Source organism: Erpetoichthys calabaricus, chromosome 18 (assembly GCF_900747795.2).
Source record: "Erpetoichthys calabaricus chromosome 18, fErpCal1.3, whole genome shotgun sequence".
NCBI lineage: Eukaryota > Metazoa > Chordata > Cladistia > Polypteriformes > Polypteridae > Erpetoichthys > Erpetoichthys calabaricus.
In genome coordinates, this window is record NC_041411.2 from 76,122,986 (window position 1) to 76,148,189 (window position 25,204).

General features: G+C 37.8%; 1 protein-coding gene across 1 annotated transcript in view; it reads left to right on the plus strand.

Annotated features, from left to right (window-relative positions):
* Positions 1–25,000, plus strand: part of arl8ba (ADP-ribosylation factor-like 8Ba) — a 70,538-nt gene extending 45,538 nt beyond the window's left edge. The window contains exons 2-7 of the mRNA XM_028824524.2: positions 2,233–2,313; positions 3,091–3,164; positions 7,292–7,385; positions 10,862–10,929; positions 19,959–20,029; positions 23,359–25,000. Coding sequence (XP_028680357.1) covers positions 2,233–2,313; positions 3,091–3,164; positions 7,292–7,385; positions 10,862–10,929; positions 19,959–20,029; positions 23,359–23,408 — 438 coding nt within the window. The 3' untranslated portion in view covers positions 23,409–25,000. The remainder of the gene's footprint in view (positions 1–2,232; positions 2,314–3,090; positions 3,165–7,291; positions 7,386–10,861; positions 10,930–19,958; positions 20,030–23,358) is intronic.
* Positions 25,001–25,204: the final 204 nt, after the last annotated feature.

Below are 25,204 nucleotides of genomic sequence, written 5' to 3' on the forward strand. Positions count from 1 at the left end.
TGTAGTTGGTTTACAAAAAATATTTACTATTTATTCCTTTTCTAAGACATGTTCAATGCAATACAACTTTTGACAAGCACCTCTGGATATTTTACGAAGTCTAAATATTTGGTTGGTTGAAAATATGTTGTCAAAATCATAGTTTAAGTTGTTTGCAAAATTTGTTCAATAAAAAGGTTCTATATTTTGAATGCAGCTGTCATGCAGTGTGATTCCTTCTCTTCATTAGTGCCACCCCCTTGAAAACTATCACTTTATGGGGCCATGCAAACCTGTATTAATGCGTGTGTGCACATTAAAATGTTTTTTTGTACAATGTACAATTCTCATGACAGTGGAATAGGTTATTCTTAGCCAGTCTACTGCAGAAATTGCAATGGAAAATGTAGTTAACATCCACTCATGTACAGGGAAAAAATATAGTCAATTACCATGAAACCAGGATCATTTTGAAAAATACCGTGATATAGAATTTTGGTCATACCGCCCAGCACTAGTTTCAGGTTTGCAACTGTCAAGGAACGGTTCTGTATTAATTTTTTGAAAAAACGTTCTTATTCTAAAATTAGAAAGTTGTAATTAAAGGGGATGATACGTTCAATTATTTTTGCTTGTGCATTTGATTGCACTGTTTTTTATACACCTCACCTAAAAAGCGGTTTCAAGTAAAGCATATTTCCTTAACCTATCATGCTTACATGCAGTGAATCTCTTCTTCTTTTTTCTACTGCTCCCGTTAGGGGTTGCCACAGCGGATCATCTACAAGCAGTAAATTTATTCTAAACACAAATAAGTTGCATTTTTCTCTTATGGTGGACAGCAAAATACTCTCTAATGACCAAAATGTCATGCATCATACCAGTTAAAGTGACTAATACAAAAAAAGTTTGGTTGTGAAAGTAAGATGGAACAAGAAGTGTCAATTTGAGGACTTGCAGGCTGTTGAGGAAACATAACCTGTATCATGATATCATGTGCAGGTTAGATTGTTGGTGATATTAAAGTGACCCATGTGATTTTTGGGTGTGTACCTGGTGTTTCCTGGGTTGGCTCTGGCTTCCCATGACCCTGAATCGGATTAACTGCATTTGAAAATATGTCATTACATTATATTATGCTTATTACTAGTATGAATGGAGCAGTTGCAGTGATGCTCTGATCCTCACTGCTTTTAATCTGTGATTTGCTTATTTTGTTTCTGAGACACCAGGAAAGCACCCCACTACCACACTCACACACAGAGACACGTATAGAGGCACAAATGAATCAATGAAAGTATACATTAAACAAACAAAGGGGGGAAAAAAAACAAAAACATATCACATGCAAATTCTTCAACAGATCCTAGACAAATAACACCCAACAAAACAGATAACGATAAACACTCACAGTCCACAAAGAGTCCGGTTCTACAGATATGATGATGGTGAAATTGAATTGAAATGCCAAGTGAATAGTTTCCTGAATGTTGTGAAAGTTTCAAGTTGTTGCATGAAGATCTGTAGAAGCTGGGAGCACTCTGTCACAGGGCAGTCTTAACGTATTGGGCACAATGGGCACTAGCCAGGGGCCCACGATGTTTCTGATTCCTGTATGTTTCTGTATTCCTTGTATGTTTGTATGGGTCCCAGCACACTACTTTGCCCGGGGGCCTATGATTCTGTTAAGATGGCCCTGCACGCTGGACAAAGATATTTATCAACCCGGGCGAAATTTCATGAACAAGCAGGCGGAGGAAAAGCACAATACAGAATTAAACTAATTCAATGTCAGTTGTATTCTAGAGGTGGAGTGAAAAGCAGTGAATAAAAACAGATGATAGTGAAGCTTTTTGGGGTGTTTTGGCTCCTTCTTGAAGAGAGCACCTAATCATCCCTCTTCCCAGCAACCTCCATGACAACCTTCATGAAGTTGCATAATGATGTAATATTACCGAGGCTGCTGGGATTTGTAGGTCTTTTAAGTAGCACTGCTACTTGGTGAAGCCCTTCATATGTATATCTGCCTCTCTCCTTTGGTCAAAGCCAGGTTACAAGATACCATCCATCCTTTCAGTCTCTAAAATGTATTTGTGTTTTAAGTTGTGTAATTTATTTTTGACATGCTTCTCATTTAGGGGATTATCAGTCGTTTTTAGTGGATCATCAGTCGTTTTTAAATGGTGTAAATTGTTCATTTTATTTACTCACAATTTAATGTCTCATTTGTGATAACTGTTTTTGTTATTCTAGTCTGGCCAGTTCAGTGAAGACATGATACCAACAGTGGGATTCAACATGAGAAAAGTGACAAAGGGCAATGTAACGATAAAGGTAGGGGCTTTGAATGCTTTGTAGTTGTTGGTAGGGAATCAAAAGAGCTACACTGAGTACCGCCATTAGTATGAACTTCTGTAATCTTTGTATTTTTAACAAGCTAAATTAAACTCCAATCCAAACAAGCATCAATCTACGAATAGCAAATTTTAATGAAAAACTCTACTTTCATTTCATAAAGTTCTACTTTCATTTAAATGCATATTTAACATTGTGTAGAAATTATTGGTGGTTGGTTCTAGAGAAAATGTGAATGTTGATTGCATTGAGATATGATTAATTTATATTTGACTGATTTATATTTTCTGTGATTATATGAAAATATCAATGCAACAAAGAAGACTGAATGTAGTCTTATTTGCCTTGAACACTGTTGTTTCTTTGTTTTAAGAAGGTGTCTCTGTTTTTAATCTGTAACTAATCTAGCTTCTTCTTTTTCTCAGATTGTAAACTTTAGCGTTGTTGTTACTGCACCAAGGTGTATCTACAGTTATAGGTGTTGCAACACTGAAACGAGAAGTGCTTAACAGAAGTAGAGTGCTGCACAAATGTCACTTCCTTTTGATTCTTTCCCACCCCTTTGTTAGAAGCACATGTTAAAAGCATATCTGGAGCACCACCTTGTGGACTAAAGCATTGTAATCTCACTACGGCCACTACCCAAATCTAATGTGCCCTTCTAAAAAATTTGTTTAATCCTATTGAGTGCATTGATCATCATTTCGAAAAATATAATTAATGCATTTTTTTTATTTTGTGCTTTTTTTCATACAGATTTGGGATATAGGAGGGCAGCCAAGGTTTAGGAGCATGTGGGAGCGGTACTGTAGAGGAGTTAATGCAATTGTGTAAGTTGCTGTTTTGAAATCTGTACCTCTTGCAAATGACTGAACAAAATCCATCCACTCAACTTTACTGAGTAAAATGTACTTCTACATTTTTTCTTCAACGAATCCTAGTCTTAAATAAAGGTGGTCTTTAATTTTTTTCACACTTGACTATCAGTTGATGTACCTACAGACTCCAGTATCAGAACATCAGTAAACACTTTAACTAATACAAACTGTTAAACAGAGACTTCATCTGCATAGAAGTGTTGTGACATACAAAGTAATGGGTGGCTCTACCAAATAGCAGTGCTGGCCATTTGTCTGCCCCAATTTCCACTTACTGTTTGTAAAAAATAAATAAATAAATAAATAAAAAAGGATGAAGCAGAACAAGGATAAAGATATTTTCGTTGTGCAAAATTCAACTTTGTCTTTACAATGGGTCAGTGTACTTTTTGGTATTTAAAATTTCATTTTAGAAGCAAAAACGAAAATGAAAGGAATTTTCAGATTTTGATTTTTGATTAATGGATAAAATTAGGGAAAATAAGGTATTTTTTTAATTCTGTGGTAACAAATAGCAGTCATAAACTTAAAATTACACACTGGATTTATTTGTGATTCAGATAATGAAAGTGTAATAGCTCAAAAACAACAAAACAGACAAATTTTCGTTGTCTGAAACCAGAGGTGGTACTACTTCTGTGTGATTTCTGACGACACGTGCGAACAGTCCTCCTCACAACACATTAACCGACGGCCTTGAAGTTACACTGCATGGGATCAGCAGAGGATGGGCCATTATGTTGTTTTTCAGAACAGTAAAATAGTGACACTCCGAGATGAGGACATGACTGCAGAAAAACTGAGTCGCATCTTTCAGGTAAAAATACAAGCTTTGCAAAGTTTGCTTCATTGATGTAGCAGTTCTTTTATGAACGTTATTGTTGTTACTTACTGTGAAACAGCTAACGTTTGGTGATTTCATTTACCAACACTAAGTCTGGCAATTTTTATACTGCTAGCGTTTTGAATGGTTACTCATTGACTTTTACTGGCTACTATAGCTAGTAAACATTTCGAGTATCAACAGTGCGCACAAGTGTAACACGTGTTAGGAGAGCAACATGATTTACAGAAAGTTTTCTTAACATGTGTTACACTTGTCAGTGAGCAACCATTCACACATTTACACACATTCAGAATGCTAGCACTATAAAAAATTGCCAGACTTAGTGTTACTAAATGAAATCACCAAATGTTAGCTGTTTCACAGTAAGTAACAGCAATAACATTCATAAAAGAACTGCTACATCAATGAATCAAAGTTTGCAAAGCTTGTATATTTACCTGAAAGATGCGACTCGGTTTTTCTGCAGTCATGTCCTTGTCCCGGAGTGTCAATCTTTTACTGTTCCAAAAAAAACAACGTAATGGTCCATCCTCTGCTGATGCCATGCAATGTAACTTCAAGGCTGTCGGTCGATGTGTTGTGAGGAGGACTGTTCGCATGTGTCGTCAAAAATCATGCAGAAGAAGTACCAACTCCGGTTTCAGACAACGAACATGCGTCTGTTTTGTTGTTTTTGAACTATTACACTTTCATTATTTTACGTGTAATTTTAAGTTTATGACTGCTATTTGTTACCACAGAATTAAAAAATACCTTATTTTCCCTCATTCTTCAATCAAAAATCAAAATCTGAAAATTCCTTTCATTTTCGTTTTTGCTTCTAAAATGAAATTTCAAATACCAAAAAGTACACGGACCACAATGCTTGACTTTCAGTTAGTATTCTGTAAGTATAGCAAGTGAAAAGGAATCATTGTCAAAGTTTAATTTTCATTCATGATCATCAACATCTCAAAAGTTTGTTTTTCATATTGGTGACGTTTGTCATTGCAATTAAGTGTTGAAAAGAGGCATTGGCAGTGATGTTATTTATGACAGATAGATAAACCCTAGAAAGAAAATTCATACACTTTATCCATCTGCTTTCCAGACTGCTTGTACTTTTACACCGTAGATTTAACGGAGTATAAGCAACAAGTAACACATTTTCTTTTCCTCAGCATCAATCTCTAATTTCTCTTGGAGGATTCCAATGTCACCTGTATACCTTACTATATACCTGAATCACCTTAAATCGGCGGTCATTAACTCCGGTCCTGGAGGACCACCGTGGCTGCAGGTTTTCATTCTAACCCTTTTCTTAATGAGTGACCTGTTTTTGCTGAATTCATTGTAATTGACTTGCTCTTGAAGACTCAGACCCCTTAATTGTTTCTTTTTCCTTAATTAGCAGCCCAGCAATAATGAGATACAAAATGAGCCAAAACAACTGGTGTCCATCACACAATATCTAAAAATAAAGAGAGATGAAGGTCTCGGGAATGTTGATCTGCTCAGGTCCACAAAACATTTTACCAGAGCTTACAGAAAAGAGAAAATCAACAATTTCAGAAATGTCTGCTATTGCACCACAAGAGCAGCAACAAGCCATGGAATTAAAGAACAAGTTTAATTAACAACAAGAATCGGCTCCTAATTAAGCAGCTGGTTGGGATTTGAGGCTCTGACTTAGATGGTCTTCTCCTGGCTCGCTCATTTCACATTTCATTTCTCTTTGGGTGCCATTTAAGGAAAGATGCAGCAATTCAGACCAATGATGAAGAAATTCAGGCAAACAAATCTTAAAAAAGCAATTTAATTAAAATGAATTCACAAGAAGTTAATTAGCAGCACAAACAGGGCACTCATTAAAAAAGGGTTAGTATGAAAACCTGCAGCCACGGTGCTCCTCTGGGACTGGAGTTGGCGACCCCTGCCTTAAATGGCTCCTTCTAAACTGGAGGAGCAGCTGCTTTACTTCAAAGTCTTTACTTGCTCATAGAATGAGTGACCTTAGGCTTCATTGCTATGCTATAGCAGCCCTGTGCTTCTGGTAGTTTCAAACTTCATACAAAGAGATTCCGAGCCAGACTAATTGTGATCCAGGTTTACCTACCATGGAAATTCCAGTAATAACACTAAGAACTTTGCCGACAACAGAGCGATCCGGCCTGACATCTGGATGTAGGGTTTGGATGTGTTGTTTGTTAATGTATGCCAGTTGACTTAGAGCCATTCTGTACATAAGGAGTGGCCTAGTAACACAAAGAAACATTTTGCGAGTTTGTGAAACCTGTTCATTTTAGCCATTCCGTAAAATGTGGAGCTCTGTGCTTTTTTATTGTTTTTTTACTGTTTATTGCATAGACAACATACAAATGGCAGTACACGCTTTGGTCTTTAGGTTTCTTCAACTATAACTTCACTGACATATCTGAAATGTCACTGTTTGTTTGAAATAAAGGTTAAAAAATGCATTTGAGTGTCAGAAGATACTTTATTTTGTATTTATTCATTTTAATCTTGCTAATTAAAGAAATTAAAAGTGAACATTTTATAAAATAGTTATGACTTCTATAAATCAAATTATCCAGAACAGATAAAACAAAAACGTTTACTTACAATCCAGTAAATGGGCAGAGTGTGAATATCTCATAATTTTAATGCTAATCTGTTTTAATCAACAGTTCAGTAAAAATGACTATTACCTAAGCAGAGACATGGTTACAGCTGTCCTTATATACATGAAAATAACTGAAAGCATTTTATAGCTCAAGGGAATTGAAAACAGAAGCTGCACCAGGCCTTGCATCACGTCAAGCTGATATCGTATTGGGTAACTAAAAGTGATGGCAGAGATTTTGTTTCTCTAAACGGGTGGAATCCCATTGTAACGAAATTTATGGGACCATCAAAATATTTAGTTATACCAGAAATTTTGTTTTGGCGAATAATGGGGAAAATATGTATACTATTGTGGGACTGTATATTAAAATAGTCAACTGCTCTTTAATATTGTGTACGGTTTTAGTAGTTCACAACAAGCAATAGTGCATGCATCTAACCTCCTAGTTATACATCTGTTTGGATTTATTCTGTAAAATGTGGTCTATTTTCAATAGATGATTATAAACAAATTTTTTCTCAAATATAGTACACACTTGGGTAAATGAATTAGGAAAGTCTGAATTTCAGGAGTTAGGTATGCAGACATTTTATGATTTCTCTTTGGATTGTTCTTTCTGTCAAACAGTTACATGGTTGATGCTGCAGACCGTGAAAAGATCGAGGCCTCCAGAAATGAGTTGCACAATCTTTTAGACAAACCACAGCTACAAGGAATACCGGTGAGTCCTCCCAAACTTTGCCATATGCAAAAATCTAAACAACTTCTGTTATACCTTTATTTTCAACTGTTTCTTTATTGTGTTTTAAGAAATATTTTTCTCTTATTGCTAGTTTGTGCCTACTGCAATAGTAATATTTAAGATTCAAGAAAATTTTACATTGACAATATATTAAACATTTTGTTACAGAAATGTAAGCATAGTTGTAAGGTTTTTCACACCTAGTTTGTTTGGCCCAGTTTTTTCGGACTCTGGTGCCATTTTCCTAAAAGTCTGGTTTGTTTAGGTGTATGTGAACACTCACAATCACACTCGGTTGTGGACTCTTTGGAAAGGGTGGTCTCGGTGTGGTATGAAGTGAACCCTAGAGTGGTTTGCATGAGGTCCGAATATGATCTGGCATGGAACAGACATGAAATGCTGCGCATTATGCGTGACGTTTTGTGTGTTGTGGCAGTCACATTGAGCATCTTCAGCAGGTAATTGGGGAATTTCATTCATAGCATAATGAGTTGAGAACTAACACGGATCATTAAAAAGGTAAAATAAATAAATAAAAATAAATATATGCAAATATAAGACCATTTGCATTAAACAACTTGCACAATTACTCGCTCAATCAGAGCAGCACCTGATTCAGTCTCACAGCCTCCTGTTCAAGCGATTGCATAGCAGTTGACTATGGAAATTGGGTCTATCAGAAGAACACAGAGTTGTTGAGAAATGAGCAGCAGTGCCCTGTGAGATCTCTGATCAAACACCTTAATCTTACACCATGAATACACCAATGCGTGCAGCTGGTGCGTCCTCTCAATGCACACACTAACAGACATGTTAGTCAGTGTTAATCAAGCATTCCAAAATAACATTAATTGCAAGTACGTACAAGAGGTAAGCCAGTAGACATGTGATTTGAGATGCTGAAAGTAAATTGAGGTTATTTTCATATTGTGGCCGCTGCAGAGTAAATTTGCAACTAAACACAGTTAAGTGAAAATTGTATAATAAGTTTACTGTCATAAAACTTAAAACACATCAGTGGATTCCTTCAACAGAGTCCATCTTTTGTTGTACACTTGGCTTTTTGAAACATGTCCTTTAGCACATAAACTTGGTAGGTCATAATTTTCAAGTATTCTATCAGTTAATAATAATGGAAAATATGGCAGTGTGCAAATACCTTCTGTGGAATTTCTTTTTTATCTAGGGGGAAAAATGTTTTCCCAATGAAAGAAGGCCACAACACACCCATAGGATGTTTATTGATATTAATTTCCATAAAAGTTTACAGTGTGGAACGCAACTGAACTAACTGGATATTGAAACCAAGTCTTTGATTGCCTGTCAGACAGCCTTGGTGTCACAATCCCTCCTAACTCCTTAACAGCTGTGTTTGATTGACTTCCAGATGGGCTTAAAGTGGAGAAGGACAAATGAACTGTAATTGCCTTCACCTCACTTACTAGCACATAGACTTATTTTACTAAACTGGAAGAATCCCACCCCACCAGTTTTAAGTTGGTGGGTAACTGGTGTTCTATACAATTTGAAATTGGGGAAAAAATCTAATCGTCACTTAGAAGAAATTTGTTCAAAACCTTTTTAAAATATGGCAGGATCTAATCAGTAACATTTTACAATGAGCATTTATAGCAGGGAAAAGAATACTCTCCCTTCTTTGTTGTTTTTAAAGATTTGCTCTTGCTGTTGCCTTGCCTCTCTTTCTCTTGGGTGGGGTTGAATTCCGGTTTGTTAAGTTTGACTTGATTATATGTAATATTATTTTCTTTGTTATATATGTTAGATTTGATTTTATGGAATGTTATTTTCTTCAAATAAAATCAACAATAAAAAAACGGAAGTTGGGGGGAAAAAAAGAAACAAAACGACCCCCTATTCAGAACAAAACAAACGGACTAGGAGTATGAAAACGCCTTTAGCCATCAACACCAGTATTTTTCTATTTTCATTCATTTGCTTTTTTGGTGAGCCTTGAATGCATAGGTGCCTCTCTTCCATGTTAAAAATTCTATTTATTAGTATTACAGTATTTTGCAAAAAAAGTGGAAATCCAATGTGACCTTTTACTAAATTGCATTGCTAGGACACGTAATTTGATTGATCAGTGTCTTCTTAATTTAACCGGGTGTTTTGCTGTGGGAATTTGAGAAACACGTGGGATATATTATAAATATTAAGGCTAAAAATTCAGTATTCAATTAAAGGGGTCTGAATACATTCTGAATCCAGTTTGTTTATATAGTATGTTGTACATTAATGTAAAGCAGCTAGTAGAAAAACACATTTTTACACTAAATTTCATTTGTCACACACCTGTCCAACTCAGAATTCTGTCCATGGCCACCTGTAATGAATTTCCTGACTCTAAGGGTATGTGCCATATTGTTTTAGACATCTCCCTAATTTAGTGTCACCTACACACTTAACCAGCTTGTTAGTAACTTTCTCTTCAGGGCCATTTTTATGTATTGAAAGCAATCTATAGCCTCAGTGCTGACCCCACATTAATTCGGGGAAAAGCACTTGCGTCAGTACCTGTTCCTTCTTGTGTTTTAAGCCTCTTTTATACACACATACCTACTCTTGCTTTTATAGGTCTTGCACTAGCAGGAATGTAAAAGAACAGGACTGGCGCACATTCACAACACTTGGTCGGTGTGGATATAGTTGTGAAGAAGGATCTATAATGACATACTAAGGGATCTGACGTCCTGTCTTTGGATTTTTCTGTGGAATCTCTTAACTTTTGCTGTGGATTCTGCATTCATTTATATATCTATGACAGACTGTTTATAGAATGTTATCTGCAGAGTGTGGTCAAGTGATGGAATGTGATTCAGATTTAATAGTTCGAGGATAATACATACTAATTGTTTTATACCAGGCTGAACAATCTTTGTAATTGTTTTCATTTAAATCAAATGACAATATTTTTTTTCAAACTATTTGTTTTCCAGCTTTAACTTGCATTTTTAAGATGTCATTTTAATGTCCTACTGGCCCTGTGGTAATTTCCAATAAGCTATAATTACCATAAAATCAGTTTCATTCTTAATTTTCCAGCATTACAACTCTACTATTTTGCTGTCCTTATGAGGTGGTACAAAAAGAGAGAGGCTTGTCAATTGAGTGAGGCTAAATTTCAAATTGATTTTTTTTTTTTTTTTTTACCTACTTTATTTTTTTAAACATGATGAAATACAATTAATGAGTAATAGTCGATCATTGATGTATTGGTTTTAGTTTTGGCTCTGAGGCTAGGGATATGCACTGCCAATTGGAAGGTTGCTGGTTCGAATCCCGTAAAATGCCAAAAGGGACTCTGCTCTGTTGGGCCCTTGAGCAAGGCCCTTAACCTGCAATTGCTAAGCGCTTTGAGTAGCGAGAAAAGTGCTATATAAATGCAAAGAATTATTATTATTATTACCTCACAGTTTCATTTTTTGATTCCTTAGGTTTTAGTTCTGGGAAACAAACGAGACTTGCCCAATGCATTGGATGAAAAACAGCTGATTGAAAAAATGTGAGTATGTAGTATTAATAAGGTAGCACATTTTTAATTATTGTGGATTTAAAGCTCGCATGCTGTTCTTAATTATTTCCAGTCTAATATTTTATGGTGAATTTGCTGAAACATTTGGGGGGAAAAAAAAATCATTAGAAACATCAAAATAATTGTCGTTTGAAGAGGAGTCAGAATGATTGTGTGTGACAGGAAAATATGTTTTTTAAAAAAAAAATAATAAAATTAAGGTTTATGTGCTTAAGTTGGCAGTTTCTGAACATTTTAAGTAGTTATGTAAACATGATAAAATGTTAGCGTGTTAGCATTAAAAATTCATATTTTTCAATTGCACTTTTTAAAATCAATAAATGTTTTAATTGGAGGTATTGTATACTGCTTCCTTAATCATTTGACTCTGTAGACCTGACACAAAGGAGAAGGACAGGAATGCAGAGATACAGACTTTTAGATCTTTTTGAGGAACTACACTGATACAAATTTCCTACCAGATACTTGACCTTTTTGTCTGTTGTAAACAATTTTCAGGGCCTGTAACACGAGTTACCAGTATACTAGCTAGTCCTAGTGGCTACCTATTCATAGCAAGGTGGACTAAATTCACAATTGTTCAGTCATTTAAATATTGTGCAGCACTGCTATCTATTAACTATTGTGACTAAAGTGTTTAGAATATAACAACATTCTTGATGATATCTACGTTGTCTTAATATTCAGTGTCCACAGTGCAGAGGGATGATAGTTGTTTTATGGTGTAGGGGGTATTTATGTGTGTGTGTGTGTGTGTGTGTGTGTGTGTGTATGTGTATATATATATATATATATATATATATATATATATATCTATAAAACACATACAGTTAGGTCCATAAATATTTGGACAAAGACCACTTTTTTCTAATTTTGGTTCTGTACATTACCACAATGAATTTGAAATGAAACAACTCAGATGCAGTTGAAGTGCAGACTTTCAGCTTTAATTCAGTGGGGTGAACAAAACGATTGCATAAAAATGTGAGGCAACTAAAGCATTTTTTTAAACACAATCCCTTCATTTCAGGGGCTCAAAAGTAATTGGACAAATGAAATAACTGGAAATCAAATGTTCATTTCTAATACTTGGTTGAAAACCCTTTGCTGGCAATGACAGCCTGAAGTCTTGAACTCCTGGACATCACCAGATGCTGGGTTTCCTCCTTTTTAATGCTCTGCCAGGCCTTTACTGCAGCGGCTTTCAGTTGCTGTTTGTTTGTGGGCCTTTCTGTCTGAAGTTTAGTCTTCAACAAGTGAAATGCCTGCTCAATTGGGTTAAGATCAGGTGACTGACTTGGTCATTCAAGAATTTTCCACTTCTTTGCGTTAATAAACTTGGGTTGCTTTGGCTGTATGTTTTGGGTCATTGTCTATTTGTATCATGAAACACTGCCCAATCAATTTGACTGCATTTAGCTGGATCTGAGCAGACAGACAGACAGACAGACAGACAGTCAGAATTCATTCGGCTGCTTCTGTCCTGTGTCACATCATCAATAAACACTAGTGTCCCAGTGCCACTGGCAGCCATGCACGCCCAAGCCATCACACTCCCTCCACCGTGTTTTACAGATGATGTGGTATGCTTTGGATAATGAGCTGTTCCACGCCTTCTCCTTACTTTTTTCTTGCCATCATTCTGGTAGAGGTTGATCTTGGTTTCATCTGTCCAAAGATTTTTTTTTCCAGAACTGTCTTGGCTTTTTTAGCTGTTCTTTAGCAAAGTCCAATCTAGCCTTTCTATTCATGAGGCTTATGAGTGGCTTGCACCTTGCAGTGCACCCTCTGTATTTACTTTCATGCAGTCTTCTCTTTATGGTAGACTTGGATATCGATACGCCTACCCCCTGGAAAGTGTTGTACACTTGGTTGGCTGTTGTGAAGGGGTTTCTCTTCACCATGGAAATGATTCTGCGATCATCCACCACTGTTGTCTTCCGTGGATGTCTAGGTCTTTTTGCGTTGCTGAGTTCACCAGTGCTTGCTTTCTTTCTCAGGGTGTACCAAACTGTAGATTTTGCCACTCGTAATATTGTAGCAATTTCTCAGATGGGTTTTTTGTTTTTGCAGCTTAAGGATGGCTTCTTTCACCTGCATGGAGAGCTCCTTTGACTGCATATTGTCTGTTCACAGCAAAATCTTCCACATGCAAGCACCACGCCTCAAATCAACTCCAGGCCTTTTATCTGCTTAATTGATAATGACATAACGACGGACTTGCCCACATCTGCCCATGAAATAGCCTTTGAGTCAATTGTCCAATTACTTTTGAGCCCCTGAAATGATGGGATTGTGTTAAAAAAATGCTTTAGTTGCCTCACATTTTTATGCAATCGTTTTGTTCACCCCACTGAATTAAAGCTGAAAGTCTGCACTTCAACTGCATTTGAGTTGTTTCATTTAAAATTCATTGTGGTGATGTACAGAACCAAAATTAGAAAAAAGTTGTCTCTGTCCAAATATTTATGGACCTAACTGTATATATATGTATATATTGTCGGGGAAGATCTCAAGCCCCTATTAGACATTGAACTTGATCTCTCCAGCGAGACTGGGGGAGACGCCCCCAATTTCCCAGAGCGGCTGGCTGGCCCATCTACAACTTCTCAACTTGCAAATGCCTCTGAACACAAACTGAGCACTAACGAGCAGACGGATTTTGTGTGCCTGCAGCATGCCGATAGCTCATTAGAATATGCATTTAAAGAGGCTTGCTCCGCTAGTGACTCCAAGAGCGTGAATCTGGGAGCTTAAAAACCCTGCACTTCCTTGAAAAAGATGGCTGCTTTTTTAGAGTTATATCATATCATTTAGTGGGGGAATTTATTGAACAACTAGTTGTACCTGAAGTACATAGAGACATTCTTTTGCAGGTAGCTCACTCTCATATCTTGAGTAGGCACCTGGGGGCTGATAAGACTAGAGATCGTTTATCAAAATGATTTTATTGGCTGAATATGGGAAAAGATGTTGAACGATTCTGTACTTCATGTCCTGATTGCCAGATCATCTCTGCTTATAAACCTCCTCAGGCTTCCCTTTCTCCTACACCTATTCTGGAAGTACCCTTTCAACGGGTGGGATTAGATACTGTAGGCCCTCTTCCTAAGAGTAAAAAATTGGTATCAATATATGCTTGTGTTGGTTGACTTTACAACGCGATATCCGAAAGTGGCTGCTTTGAAAAAAGCCAATTCCTCCACTGTAGCCAAAGCTCTGTGTGAGATTTTTACTTGTATTGGCATCCCTAGAGAAATTTTAACTGATCAAGGCACACCTTTTACTTCACGCGTGATGAAACAATTGTGTGACAGCCTTGCTATTAAGAAATTAAGTACCACTGTTTACCATCCACAGACGATTAGTTTGACTGAACGATTTAACAAGATTTTAAAACAAATGATCAGATGAGTTGCTCATGATGATCCGACGTCTTGGGACTCTGTCCTGCCTTTTATTATGTTTCTGGTACGGGAATCACCGCAGGCGTCCACTGGCTTGAGTCCTTTCGAGTTGTTATTTGGCAGGCGCCCATGAGGCATCTTGGTTGTTATACGTGAGGAATGGACAGGAATCGGGACAACAGCTCACGGGCCGAGCTTTGTGGATTGGGTAATTTCGTTGGAAGATAGGATTTCTAAACTTTCTTCTATTGCTGTGGAGCATCAGCGACATGAGCAGGAAACCCTATGATAGGCGCTGTAAGCTTGGTGAATTCAAACCTGGGGATCGTGTTTTGGTACTGATTCCATCTGACCTGCACAAATTCCTAGCGAAATGTCAGAGCCCAGAATACCGGGCTGGCACAAACCATTCCAGATTTTACATGTAAATCTCTTGAAGGAGTGGCATGACTCGCATGGGGTTTCTGCTTCCTTGGCTGCTGTCTCTCAGACATTGCCATTGGTGACGATTTGACTGACTCGCAAAAGACAGAGTTGCTAACTGTGATTGAACAGAACACTAATGTTTGTTCCACCCTGCCGGGTGTGACGAACCTTGCAGAACATAAAATCACTACTGAACCTGGTGTTCAGGTGCAGATGCGCCTGTTTCGGATCCCGTATGCGCGACAGAATATTGTGCGCAAGGAAGTCAAACAGATGCTGGCATTGGGTGTAATTCGTGAAAGTAAAAGTGACTGGTGCTGTCCGGTCGTATTAGTCCCAAAACAAGACGGTACGGTTTGCTTCTGTATCGATTCAGGTACTTGAATAAAGTCTCTAAATTTGATGCTTATCCAATGCCCCGTGTTGACGAGCTGTTGGAAAAACTGGGTCAGGTGACCTATATCTCCACGCTAGATCTCACGAAAGGTTACTGGCAGGTGCCTCTTGACGGACTTTTTGAATTTACTAGACTCCCGTTTGGTCTTCATGACACACCTCTAACTTTCCAGCGTATGATAGATCAGATCTTGTGTCCTCATTCCAAATATTCTGGCATGTACCTTGATGATGTCGTGATTTTCAGCATGATTGGCAAACACATTTAGAATGTCTTCAAGCTGTCCTTGATAGCTTGAGACAGGCTGGCTTGACAGCTAACCATGTGAAGTGTAAATTGGGTATGTCTGAGACACATTATCTGGGTTATTCAATGGGCAGGGGTTTACTCCGGCCATAATTTAGAAAAGTGGAAGAAATGCTTGCTTACCCACGTCCAGAAACGCAGAAACAAGTTTGTGCTTTTCTGGGGCTTGCCAGTTATTATAGAAGATTTATCCCTGACTTTGCAAATAGGGCTGCTCCTCTTTCAGATCTTACTAGAGGCAGAAAAAAAAAACGCCCTGTTTTATGGACAGAAGTTTGTGAACGTTCCTTTTGTGATTTGAAAACTACTTTGTCGTCTTATCCGGTTTTGTGGAATCCCGACTTCTCTAAGGTTTTTGTTCTACAGACGGACGCAAGTGCATTTGGTTTAGGCGCCGTCCTGCCACTTCAAGAAATCATTATTGCCGAGTTTATTGCGTGTGCACATTCCATAATGCAAGTAAGGCATCCCCAGACAAAAAAGGGGTGACGATAATAGCCCAGTTTTGTTTGTCCTAGCGCATCAAAGTCAGCACATGCTTAAAAGCTAAAATCAACATCTCTGGGTCAGCGGAAGGACCCATCTTCGTCAGCAGATCCTTAGAATTAGCAGAGGGATAAAGCGGGACATTTTGAGCGATTTGAAACAACTCCTCGGCGTTCATCTGTGAAACCACTCCTGGTACTACTTGTCACGCTTGGGTCACAGATTTGCACAGAAACACAGGAGATTGTAGAGACAGAAACTTTATTCAAACACTGCAAACAAACATACGTCTCTTTCAATAGTTTAAACGTGCTCCTTGACAAGACAGTGATGACAGCTCTGTCTCACAATTAAAAGAATGCAAACATATTTTCCTCTTCAAAGGAGTGGGTGTCAGGAGGAGGGAGGGAGGGAGAGAGAGAGAGAGACTTTTACGTATGCGAAGCACTGCGCAGGAAGCATATCACGCGATAAACTACCTTTACATTGCTCTTTCTTGCGGCTGCTCTAGCAACGTTTTTTAAGAGGGGTGTTTCGAGGAGCGTCCGTGTCTTCTAAGGGTGCGATCAGCCCCCCTGCTCACATATTTTATTTTGGACACACACTGTACAGGTGTAGTGGCATCTGCATGGTATAGCAGATCACATTCATCTGTCCATGGTGATAGTATACACATGTATACATTTTTTTATTTTTTTCTCTCCTTACCATAGTGATCAAGGCCTCTGGGCCAGGAAAATTCTCATATGGTTCAGCAAACATGAAAATGGATTTATCTAAATGTTGCAGTTTTTCTAGTCTGCAAATTTTAATTCAGTCAAGCCTAGGACAAGTTAAATTGAGCTACAACAGTAGAAATTCTCCGCCAGCTAAAATACAACATCTGTGTGACATTTTCAAGTTGTCCTTCTGTATACTTTTAACATTCGGTATTTTTGCCTTGATAAATTTGGGCTATTCTGATGGCAAATGGGGAAGGTAATCACATTATTAGGTAGGTGTAGCTAAAAGTAGCTCTTCAGTTTAACACTCTTAAATTCCTGGAGTGCTTGACTCAATGGTGTGCCTTCTAGGTCTTTTTTGACAGAGTACTGAGACCCCTTTTTTTAAGTGTCCTGTACATCTTTTTCTTTTTTTTTCACTCTGAACTTACTTTATATTGATTGACCTTCTTAACCTGTAGTAGTTATCTTCTTGTACTTCTGTAGCTGTTCCCATTTTTATATGGGGTCATTAATATATACTGTATACATATTTATATATATATATGTATGTATATACAGTACTGTACAAAAGTTTTAGGCAGGTGTGAAAAAATGCTGTAAACAAAGAATGCTATCAGAAATATAAATAATGATTGTTTATTGTTATCAATTTACAAAATGCAAAGTGAGCGAACAAAAGAAAAATCTAAATCAAATCAATATTTGGTGTTCCTACCTTTTGTCTTCAAACCAGCATCAATTCTTATAGGTCCACTTGCACAAAGTCAGGGATTTTGTAGGATTCTAGTCAGGTGTCTGATCAACCAATTCTACCAACCAGGTGCTAATGATCATCAATGTCACACGTAGGTTGAAACACAGTCATTAACTGAAACAAACAGCTGTGTAGGAGGCTTCAAACTAGGTGAGGAACAGCCACGCTCTGCTACCAAGGTGAGGTTGTGGAAGACAGTTTCGTGTCATGGCAAGATTGAGCACAGCAACAAGACACAAGGTAGTTCTACTGCATCAGCAAGGTCTCTCCCAGACAAAGATTTCAAAGCAGACTGGGGTTTCAAGATGTGCTGTTCAAGCTCTTTTGAAGAAGCACAAAGAAACGGGCAATGTTGAGGATCGTAGACGCAGTGGTAGGCCAAGGAAACTTAGTGCAGCAGATGAAAGACACATCAAGCTTATTACCCTTCGAAATCAGAAGATGTCCAGCAGTGCCATCAGCTCAGAACTGGCAGAAACCAGTGGGATCCAGGTACACCCATCTACTGTCTGGAGAAGTCTGTCCAGAAGTGGTCTTCATGGAAGAGTTGCAGCCAAAAAGCCATACCTCCGATGTGGAAACAAGGCCAAGCGACTCAAGTATGCACGAAAACATAGGAACTGGGGTATGCACGAAAACATAGGAACTGGGGTGCAGAAAAATGGCAGCAGGTGCTCTGGGCTGATGAGTCAAAATTTGAAATATTTGGCTGTAGCAGAAGGCAGTTTGTTCATCGAAGGGCTGGAGAGCAGTACAATAATGAGTGTCTGCAGGCAACAGTGAAACATGGTGGAGGTTCCTTGAATGTTTCTTGAATGTTTGGGGCTGCATTTCTGCAAATGGAGTTGGAGATTTGGTCAGGATTAATGGTGTTCTTGATGCTGAGAAATACAGGCAGATACTTATCCATCATGCAGTACCATCAGGGAGGCGTATGATTGGCCCCAAATTTATTCTGCAGCAGGACAACAACCCCAAACATACAGCCAAAGTCATTAAGAACTATCTTCAGCGTAAAGAACAAGAAGTCCTGGAAGTGATGGTATGGCCCCCACAGGGCCCTGATTTCAACATCATCGAGTGTGTCTGGGATTACATGAAGAGACAGAAGGATGTGAGGAAGCCTACATCCACAGAAGATCTGTGGTTAGTTCTCCAAGATGTCTGGAACAACCTACCAGCCGAGTTCCTTCAAAAATTGTGTGCAAGTGTACCTAGAAGAATTGATGCTGTTTTGAAGGCAAAGGGTGGTCACACCAAATATTGATTTGATTTAGATTTCTCTTTTGTTCATTCACTGCATTTGGTTGATTGATGAAAATAAATTATTAACACTTCCATTTTTCAAAGCATTCTTTGTTTACAGCATTTTTTCACACCTGCCTAAAACGTTTGCACAGTACTGTGTGTATGTGTGTGTGTATATGTATATATATATATATATATATATATAATATGGGGTGTTAGATATATATAGTTTTCCAATAGCAGTTTTGGCTGACTTTTACAGCCAGATCCTGATTCCAACCTTCTCCATTTATCTGGGCTTGGGACCGGCTCCAAAGCGGATGTTGGGTTCTTAACCTGTAATAAACTCTTCTAACATAGTAGACTGTTCCTTTTCTGTGGGAAGTGACATTCTTCATATCTTCTATAACTCTGTGATGGTCAGTGCGATTTTTCTACACTGTGATGTTCTGGGCTGGTAACATCACTTGAAGAGAGGCCCACTGAATTAAACAAGCTACTTAAATGGGCAGGTTCAGTTATGGATTGCACTCAGGACCCTCCTGGAGGTCGATGCTGCATATCCTCTCATTGACACACTAACACTGAAGGCTTTCATTCAACAAATTATTCAGCAAAAGTCTGTCAAGAAATGCAACACAAGCCCCTACTAATACCAACAGCAATATGTCTGCCTAATGACTCGACTGTGACAGCCATGTTAGAACTTTTCTTTCTAATTTTCTTGCTTTATAGTCATTCTGCTATGTGTTCGGTGCTAAGTGTGTGTGTGTGTATTTATTTATTTACATATTTATTAAAGATCTTCTGTAAAAAGCCAAATTTCCCCTGGGGACACAAAAGTTTGTTCTATCTTATAATGCCTTTCATATCTATCTGAACAAGTGACATTTAGGATTTATTTAATGGGAGGTAAACAAACTATCCTAACTGGAGAGTAAAATACTTTAAACTGATAGGTATTGTGTTATTTGCCTGGAAAAGTGACAAAGCTTCAACCTGAACAGAAGAAGTTTAGTGTGCTTTTAATGATTTCAAACACAAAAAACAGGTCAAATATCACCCCAAGAAGCTCACACAATGGTGACTCTGCAGAATGCTATAAGGGGAGTTTAGCCATTTTAAGCCATGGTAGCCTTTATGACCAAAGCAATTTACCTGTTTTATCTAATGAAGTTTTAAACTGAATATGTAAACAATCTGCATTTGAATCTTCTTTTAACTTTGAAATTTCTTTTTGTTCTTCACAGGAATTTGGCAGCTATTCAAGACAGAGAAATTTGTTGCTATTCAATTTCTTGTAAAGAAAAAGATAATATAGGTAAGTGAATTCATGACTGCCAGAATAGTGGATCACTGGCAAGCAGTATGTGTCAGACAAACCACTTAACACATTATTGGAGCCATTTGTTCACTCCAATTCGATTCACCATGATTGTTTTTAAATTGGGGTCATTATCTTTTACCCAGTCAGGCCTTAGGAGAGTATCTGAAAACTCAAGTGACATTCTGATGTGATGAATTTACAGCAGTCATGTAATTGCATAAACTGAACATGTGTCTTTGGTTTTGTGGGAGAGCGGTCATGTTGGTTATCACTTTAGGTTAGGGCTGTCAAATTAACCAAAAAATAAGGTTTAGATATTCAAATTAAGGATAAGTAAATGTTTGAATATATTCAAATGTAGGTTAACTAGCTGTCCCCCGCAGCTCCACCCACAAAGTAGTAAAATAGGACAAACTTTAAAAATGTAATTAAAAAAAATGTCATTTTTGTCAAGGTAGGTACGCACCAACGTCAAACTTTGGCACTGTATCTGTTTGTGTTCAGCTCTGACGGAATAGCGTCCCCCACGTGGGGTGAAAAGCACATGCCCGTGATATCTCTGGCAGACCCTCTAAAACACACATAGCTCTGCTCTCTCTCTCTCAAAAATGTCAAATGATACTCCTTAACAATCTGTATATGATAATGTCTGTTCAACAGAGAAGTATCGCCACCTAAGTGGAGGCAAGGTACATCCAACACGTAACGAGAGGTAGATCAACTCGAACAGAGGCTGGCGTCTTAGTGAGGAGGGCCCCGCCGAGGTCCTGCTTTCCCCTCCCCTTGGCCCGCAGCCTCTCTCTCTCTAATTTGTGAAAATAAATCATTGCCGCAAGCGAACTATGATACTTAGCGCAATTACAGAGAGTCGCAAAATCAACCGGAATGTTCAAGCAAATTATAGAAAAAACCCGATCTAAATCCGTTAAGCAGTTCTCCCGTGAAAAGCGAACAGACATGTAGACAGACGTTCGTTTATTTATTTATTTATATATATATATATATATATATATATATATATATATAATGGATAGATATATATATCTATGTGGTTGAAATAGTTTACTGTCAAATAATGCAAAGAGTACGCGACCACGTGTTTCGCCCTAATTCTGGGCTCATCAGGCGTACACACTCACTGCACTCCCTTACGGGAATCGAACCTCGGACGTCAGCACTAGAGGCGAAGCCCCTAACATTGCGCCATGGCATGTGATTCGTTTATTTGACAGTAAACTATTTCAACCGTTCTATGATCTGCTTCTCACAACTGAGGGCACCGTGGCGGATGTTAGCTGACTTGCTGGCCAACCACAAGTGTTACCTGGTAGGTAACCACCCATACAATCAGATTGTGATTCAGACTACGAATGCCGTGAATATATATGTATATATATGTGTATATATAATATATATATATATATATATATATATATATATAATCTGCCTACCTACAGTGCATCCGGAAAGTATTCACAGTGCATCACTTTTTCTACATTTTGTTATGTTGCAGCCTTATTCCAAAATGGATTAAATTCATTTTTTTCCTCAGAATTCTACACACAACACGCCATAATGACAACGTGAAAAACGTTGCAAAAACCTCAAGTAAGCTTTTTTCACATTGTCATTATGGGGTGGTGTTGTACTGTACCTGTCCACAATGCAAATCCTGCCGACTATGCCAAGTGCTTTCTTGTAGAGTCACACCTCTATCTATGTATGATATGGATGATTCTGGGTATGATTCATGTATGTTTGTATGTGCTTTCTTCTAATAATTTATTATTAAAGTATCAGCCACAGAGAAAGAGTAGACAGCAACACCAAAAAAAATCCTAGCGGTACTCAGACCTCTGTTATTTAAATACGTATCACAATACGTGTGCAGTGCAGGGACACCAGAAGAGTGCTACAAGACCCATGCAACATTGTCATAAGCACTTCATGATTTGCAGAGGCACCTCAAGTGAAAGAAGTACAAAATATTAATAAAGACGTAGGGGAGTGTGGCTCTAGCTCTTGTTTCTCGTAAGGGTTTTCATCTCCTTTTTTTGTGGCTGCTTTTATGGCTTTCTGTCCTGACAAGGATCTCAAGGAATATATGGGTCAGTCAGTAAGACCACGACAAAGTGAGAATAGGAATCAAAGTAAAAGAGCAGCAAGAGGCAGGCAGGACAAAGGCAGGCTAGTTTTAATATTTTGGAGGTGTCCAGTGAGCAGTGGCAAGGTACAATTAATATTGCTGCATTCAGAATAAAAAGCCTGTTGGCACACGTAGATTCACCTAGAACAGCAGCTCCTCTGTGCGGACCCTCACTTGGTACCATAAATCCACAATCCGTGTGCTTTTTTTTTTGTTTTTCTCCTTTACAGATGCAGCAATATTTTAATACAAGTGGCTCCCTGAATATTCTGAGTTGCACCTCATTGTTTTGGACATTAGGTGTCAAACCGGCAGCCACGTAAAACGGAGACTAATTTTGGAACACAGTATGATGACTCTTTAAGGCAGGGATTTTAAAGCATTGTAATAAAAGGAAATCTGAATCGAGTTATTTACCATTTGCTTTACTGAGAAAGTTGTACAGGTGAAGAGAAATCAAGGAAAGCCAAAGCGGAGATGAATGGATAAAAGATGATCTGAAGGAAAAAGGGCTTGTCTGGCAAGGAGCTGTTTGGAGAATTTTGATCAAACACTTCGACCCCACACAGAAGTGGGGAAGGATGAAGATGAACAAGAAGGTCATAGCAATAAACAGTCAGGAATCTCGGGTTTAAGAATTAATGGTACAGAATCAGATGCAAAGTAATACTTTCAGAGAACTGGAAAAACATTTAGAAAAACTGCTCAGTGTGCACTTGTTGGATGAAAAAAAAAATCTACTGTTGTGAGAGGGTCTGGCTGTAAGGTTTACTAATAAAATAAGACAAGCTAACCATTCAAAGTTAGGAAATGGCTGATCGCGGAAGTGAAGTATAAGAACAGATCTGTAAAAAACTGCACCTCTGCACAGCCCGTCTGGAGTAACTCCGTGCCAAATTTAGTGCTTGTAAAGTAATGAACCATAATTCTACAATCTAATGTTATCGAATTTTGCCATCGAAGAAGGCCTTTTCTTAAAATAAATTTGAATTACGTTAGAATAGCAACAGTTAGTTGGACAGCCTTACTTTGGGTTAAACGGTTGACAACAAATTAGCACAAATTCCAGTTAACCTTATTTTCCTTGCCTGAATTATCAACATCTTTTAAATAAGGTACACAATATTTTTCAGGTTTGCTTACTTTATGGTAATTATTTTTATTTTTGCTTTTTCAGATATTACTCTACAGTGGCTTATCCAGCACTCAAAATCCCGAAGGAGCTGAGTGAGTGGGAAATGCACCCTGTGTCACATCTATTCCACCGTCTCTGCTCACTCGGTGACAATGTAACCACATCTACCAACAGATAATTTTTTTCCCCCCTCTAGTTCACTTATTATTTTTCTAACATCCCATTCTGTGCACTGTTCAAGACCTGTAATGCTGAGTAAGAACCAATGTGAACTGAAAAATCTCATGATCTCTAGTGGGAGTTAGAATGCTGCTACAGTGCTGGTCCGTCATTGCCTTTGATATGCCAAATCACAGGAATTCAGGTGTTTGTGCTTTTCTTTTTTAAAACATTGGAGAATGATTTTGTTTTTTCATTTGTAACTTTTTTTGATATTGTATAAGGAATTTATCACTTAAGCACATTTGTTAAAAACCGCCTTGTAAAGACAATAAATGGATTGTACATTATTATACAGTACGTAGTGTAGGCTGAGACTGTTGCCATATTATACTAGCCTGCTGAAAAAGAAGTTAGTCCAACTTTCTTTACCTGCTGGTTGTTTCCTCCTGCCGTCTTAAGTTTTATAAATGACGTGGTCCTACTTTCATATTTGGACATGCCACGATTTTTGAAAACCCAAGTAATGAGTTGATTATGTTGGCTCAATTATCGTGTAGTGCTATTTTTGAGATTTAATTTGTACATATGAGAGTGTAGATGTTAAAACAGGCACTCTACAGTGAATGTCACAAATAATCTTTCACCATTTTTGTAAAATAGCTACAACTTGCAATGCTTTTCATGTCCACCAGATTGTGCTGCAGAGTTTCAATGTGCCTTCTGCAATAGCTCCCATTGCTTAGACCAAAACTGAGTTCCAGCAGGTGCAGAAGAAAAATAAATCCTGCAAATCACAAACTGTTTGTTTTATTTATTTTATTTTTTTGGTAATAAAAAGCATGCTTCTGACATAGGCTTGACATAATTTGTCACTTACATAAGGTCATAATGCTGTGGTGGTGGATAAGATTTTTATTTACTACTTCTGTATTGAACTATTATATTATGGTAACTGTAGCAATCTTTTATTTAATGTATTTTCTGTACATGTGTATGTAATATAAAATGTCAATAATGATAATGCTGGAGCACAGAGGTAATATTCTTTTCCCCCACTTAGGGTATATACAGTCAGATTATTATTGTTCACAATTGTACAGTTTCTCCATTTTTTTTTTTTTTAATCATTTGGTAATGGAGACTCTCCCCAAAAATTCTTGAAGGAACAAAGAGAGCGTAAAATGTTTAATTTTTTCATCAACCGTAGAAACTAAGAAATGAAGGTCTTTTACGATAATTCTTTTAAGAGAAATAATTATTCATTCTTATAAAATAGAGCAAATCTAAGTCTTTGTGTAATTGCAGTTAAAAAAAAAAAAATCCTGTCCTCATATTGAAGTCTTCCATTACTCTGTTAAATTCATGAAGAACTGGAAAATAATTCATAGTCACAACAGCGTATAAACGTACCATTCATCCAAGTTAACTTTTAACTTGCATTTGTTTACTGGTATAGCTAAATTTGACTTTAGGGGGTTTAGAGTTGATGGATAAATCTCAGAGGGGAGGGTCCTGCACCTCTCCTTTCCACCAAAAAGCACCGGCTCAAGCAGATCCTTATCGGTTTCCTGCCGAGTAAAGTACTACGGTTTGTCATTTGGGTAACAAAAACAAGTGAATTTCGTTTTTTGTCCAGCGTATGAGTTACAGACAAAAAATGACGGGGACAAAACAGCTTTTTAACGTAACAGTTATTACTGCCTCCCCATTTTCAGACATGGTAGCC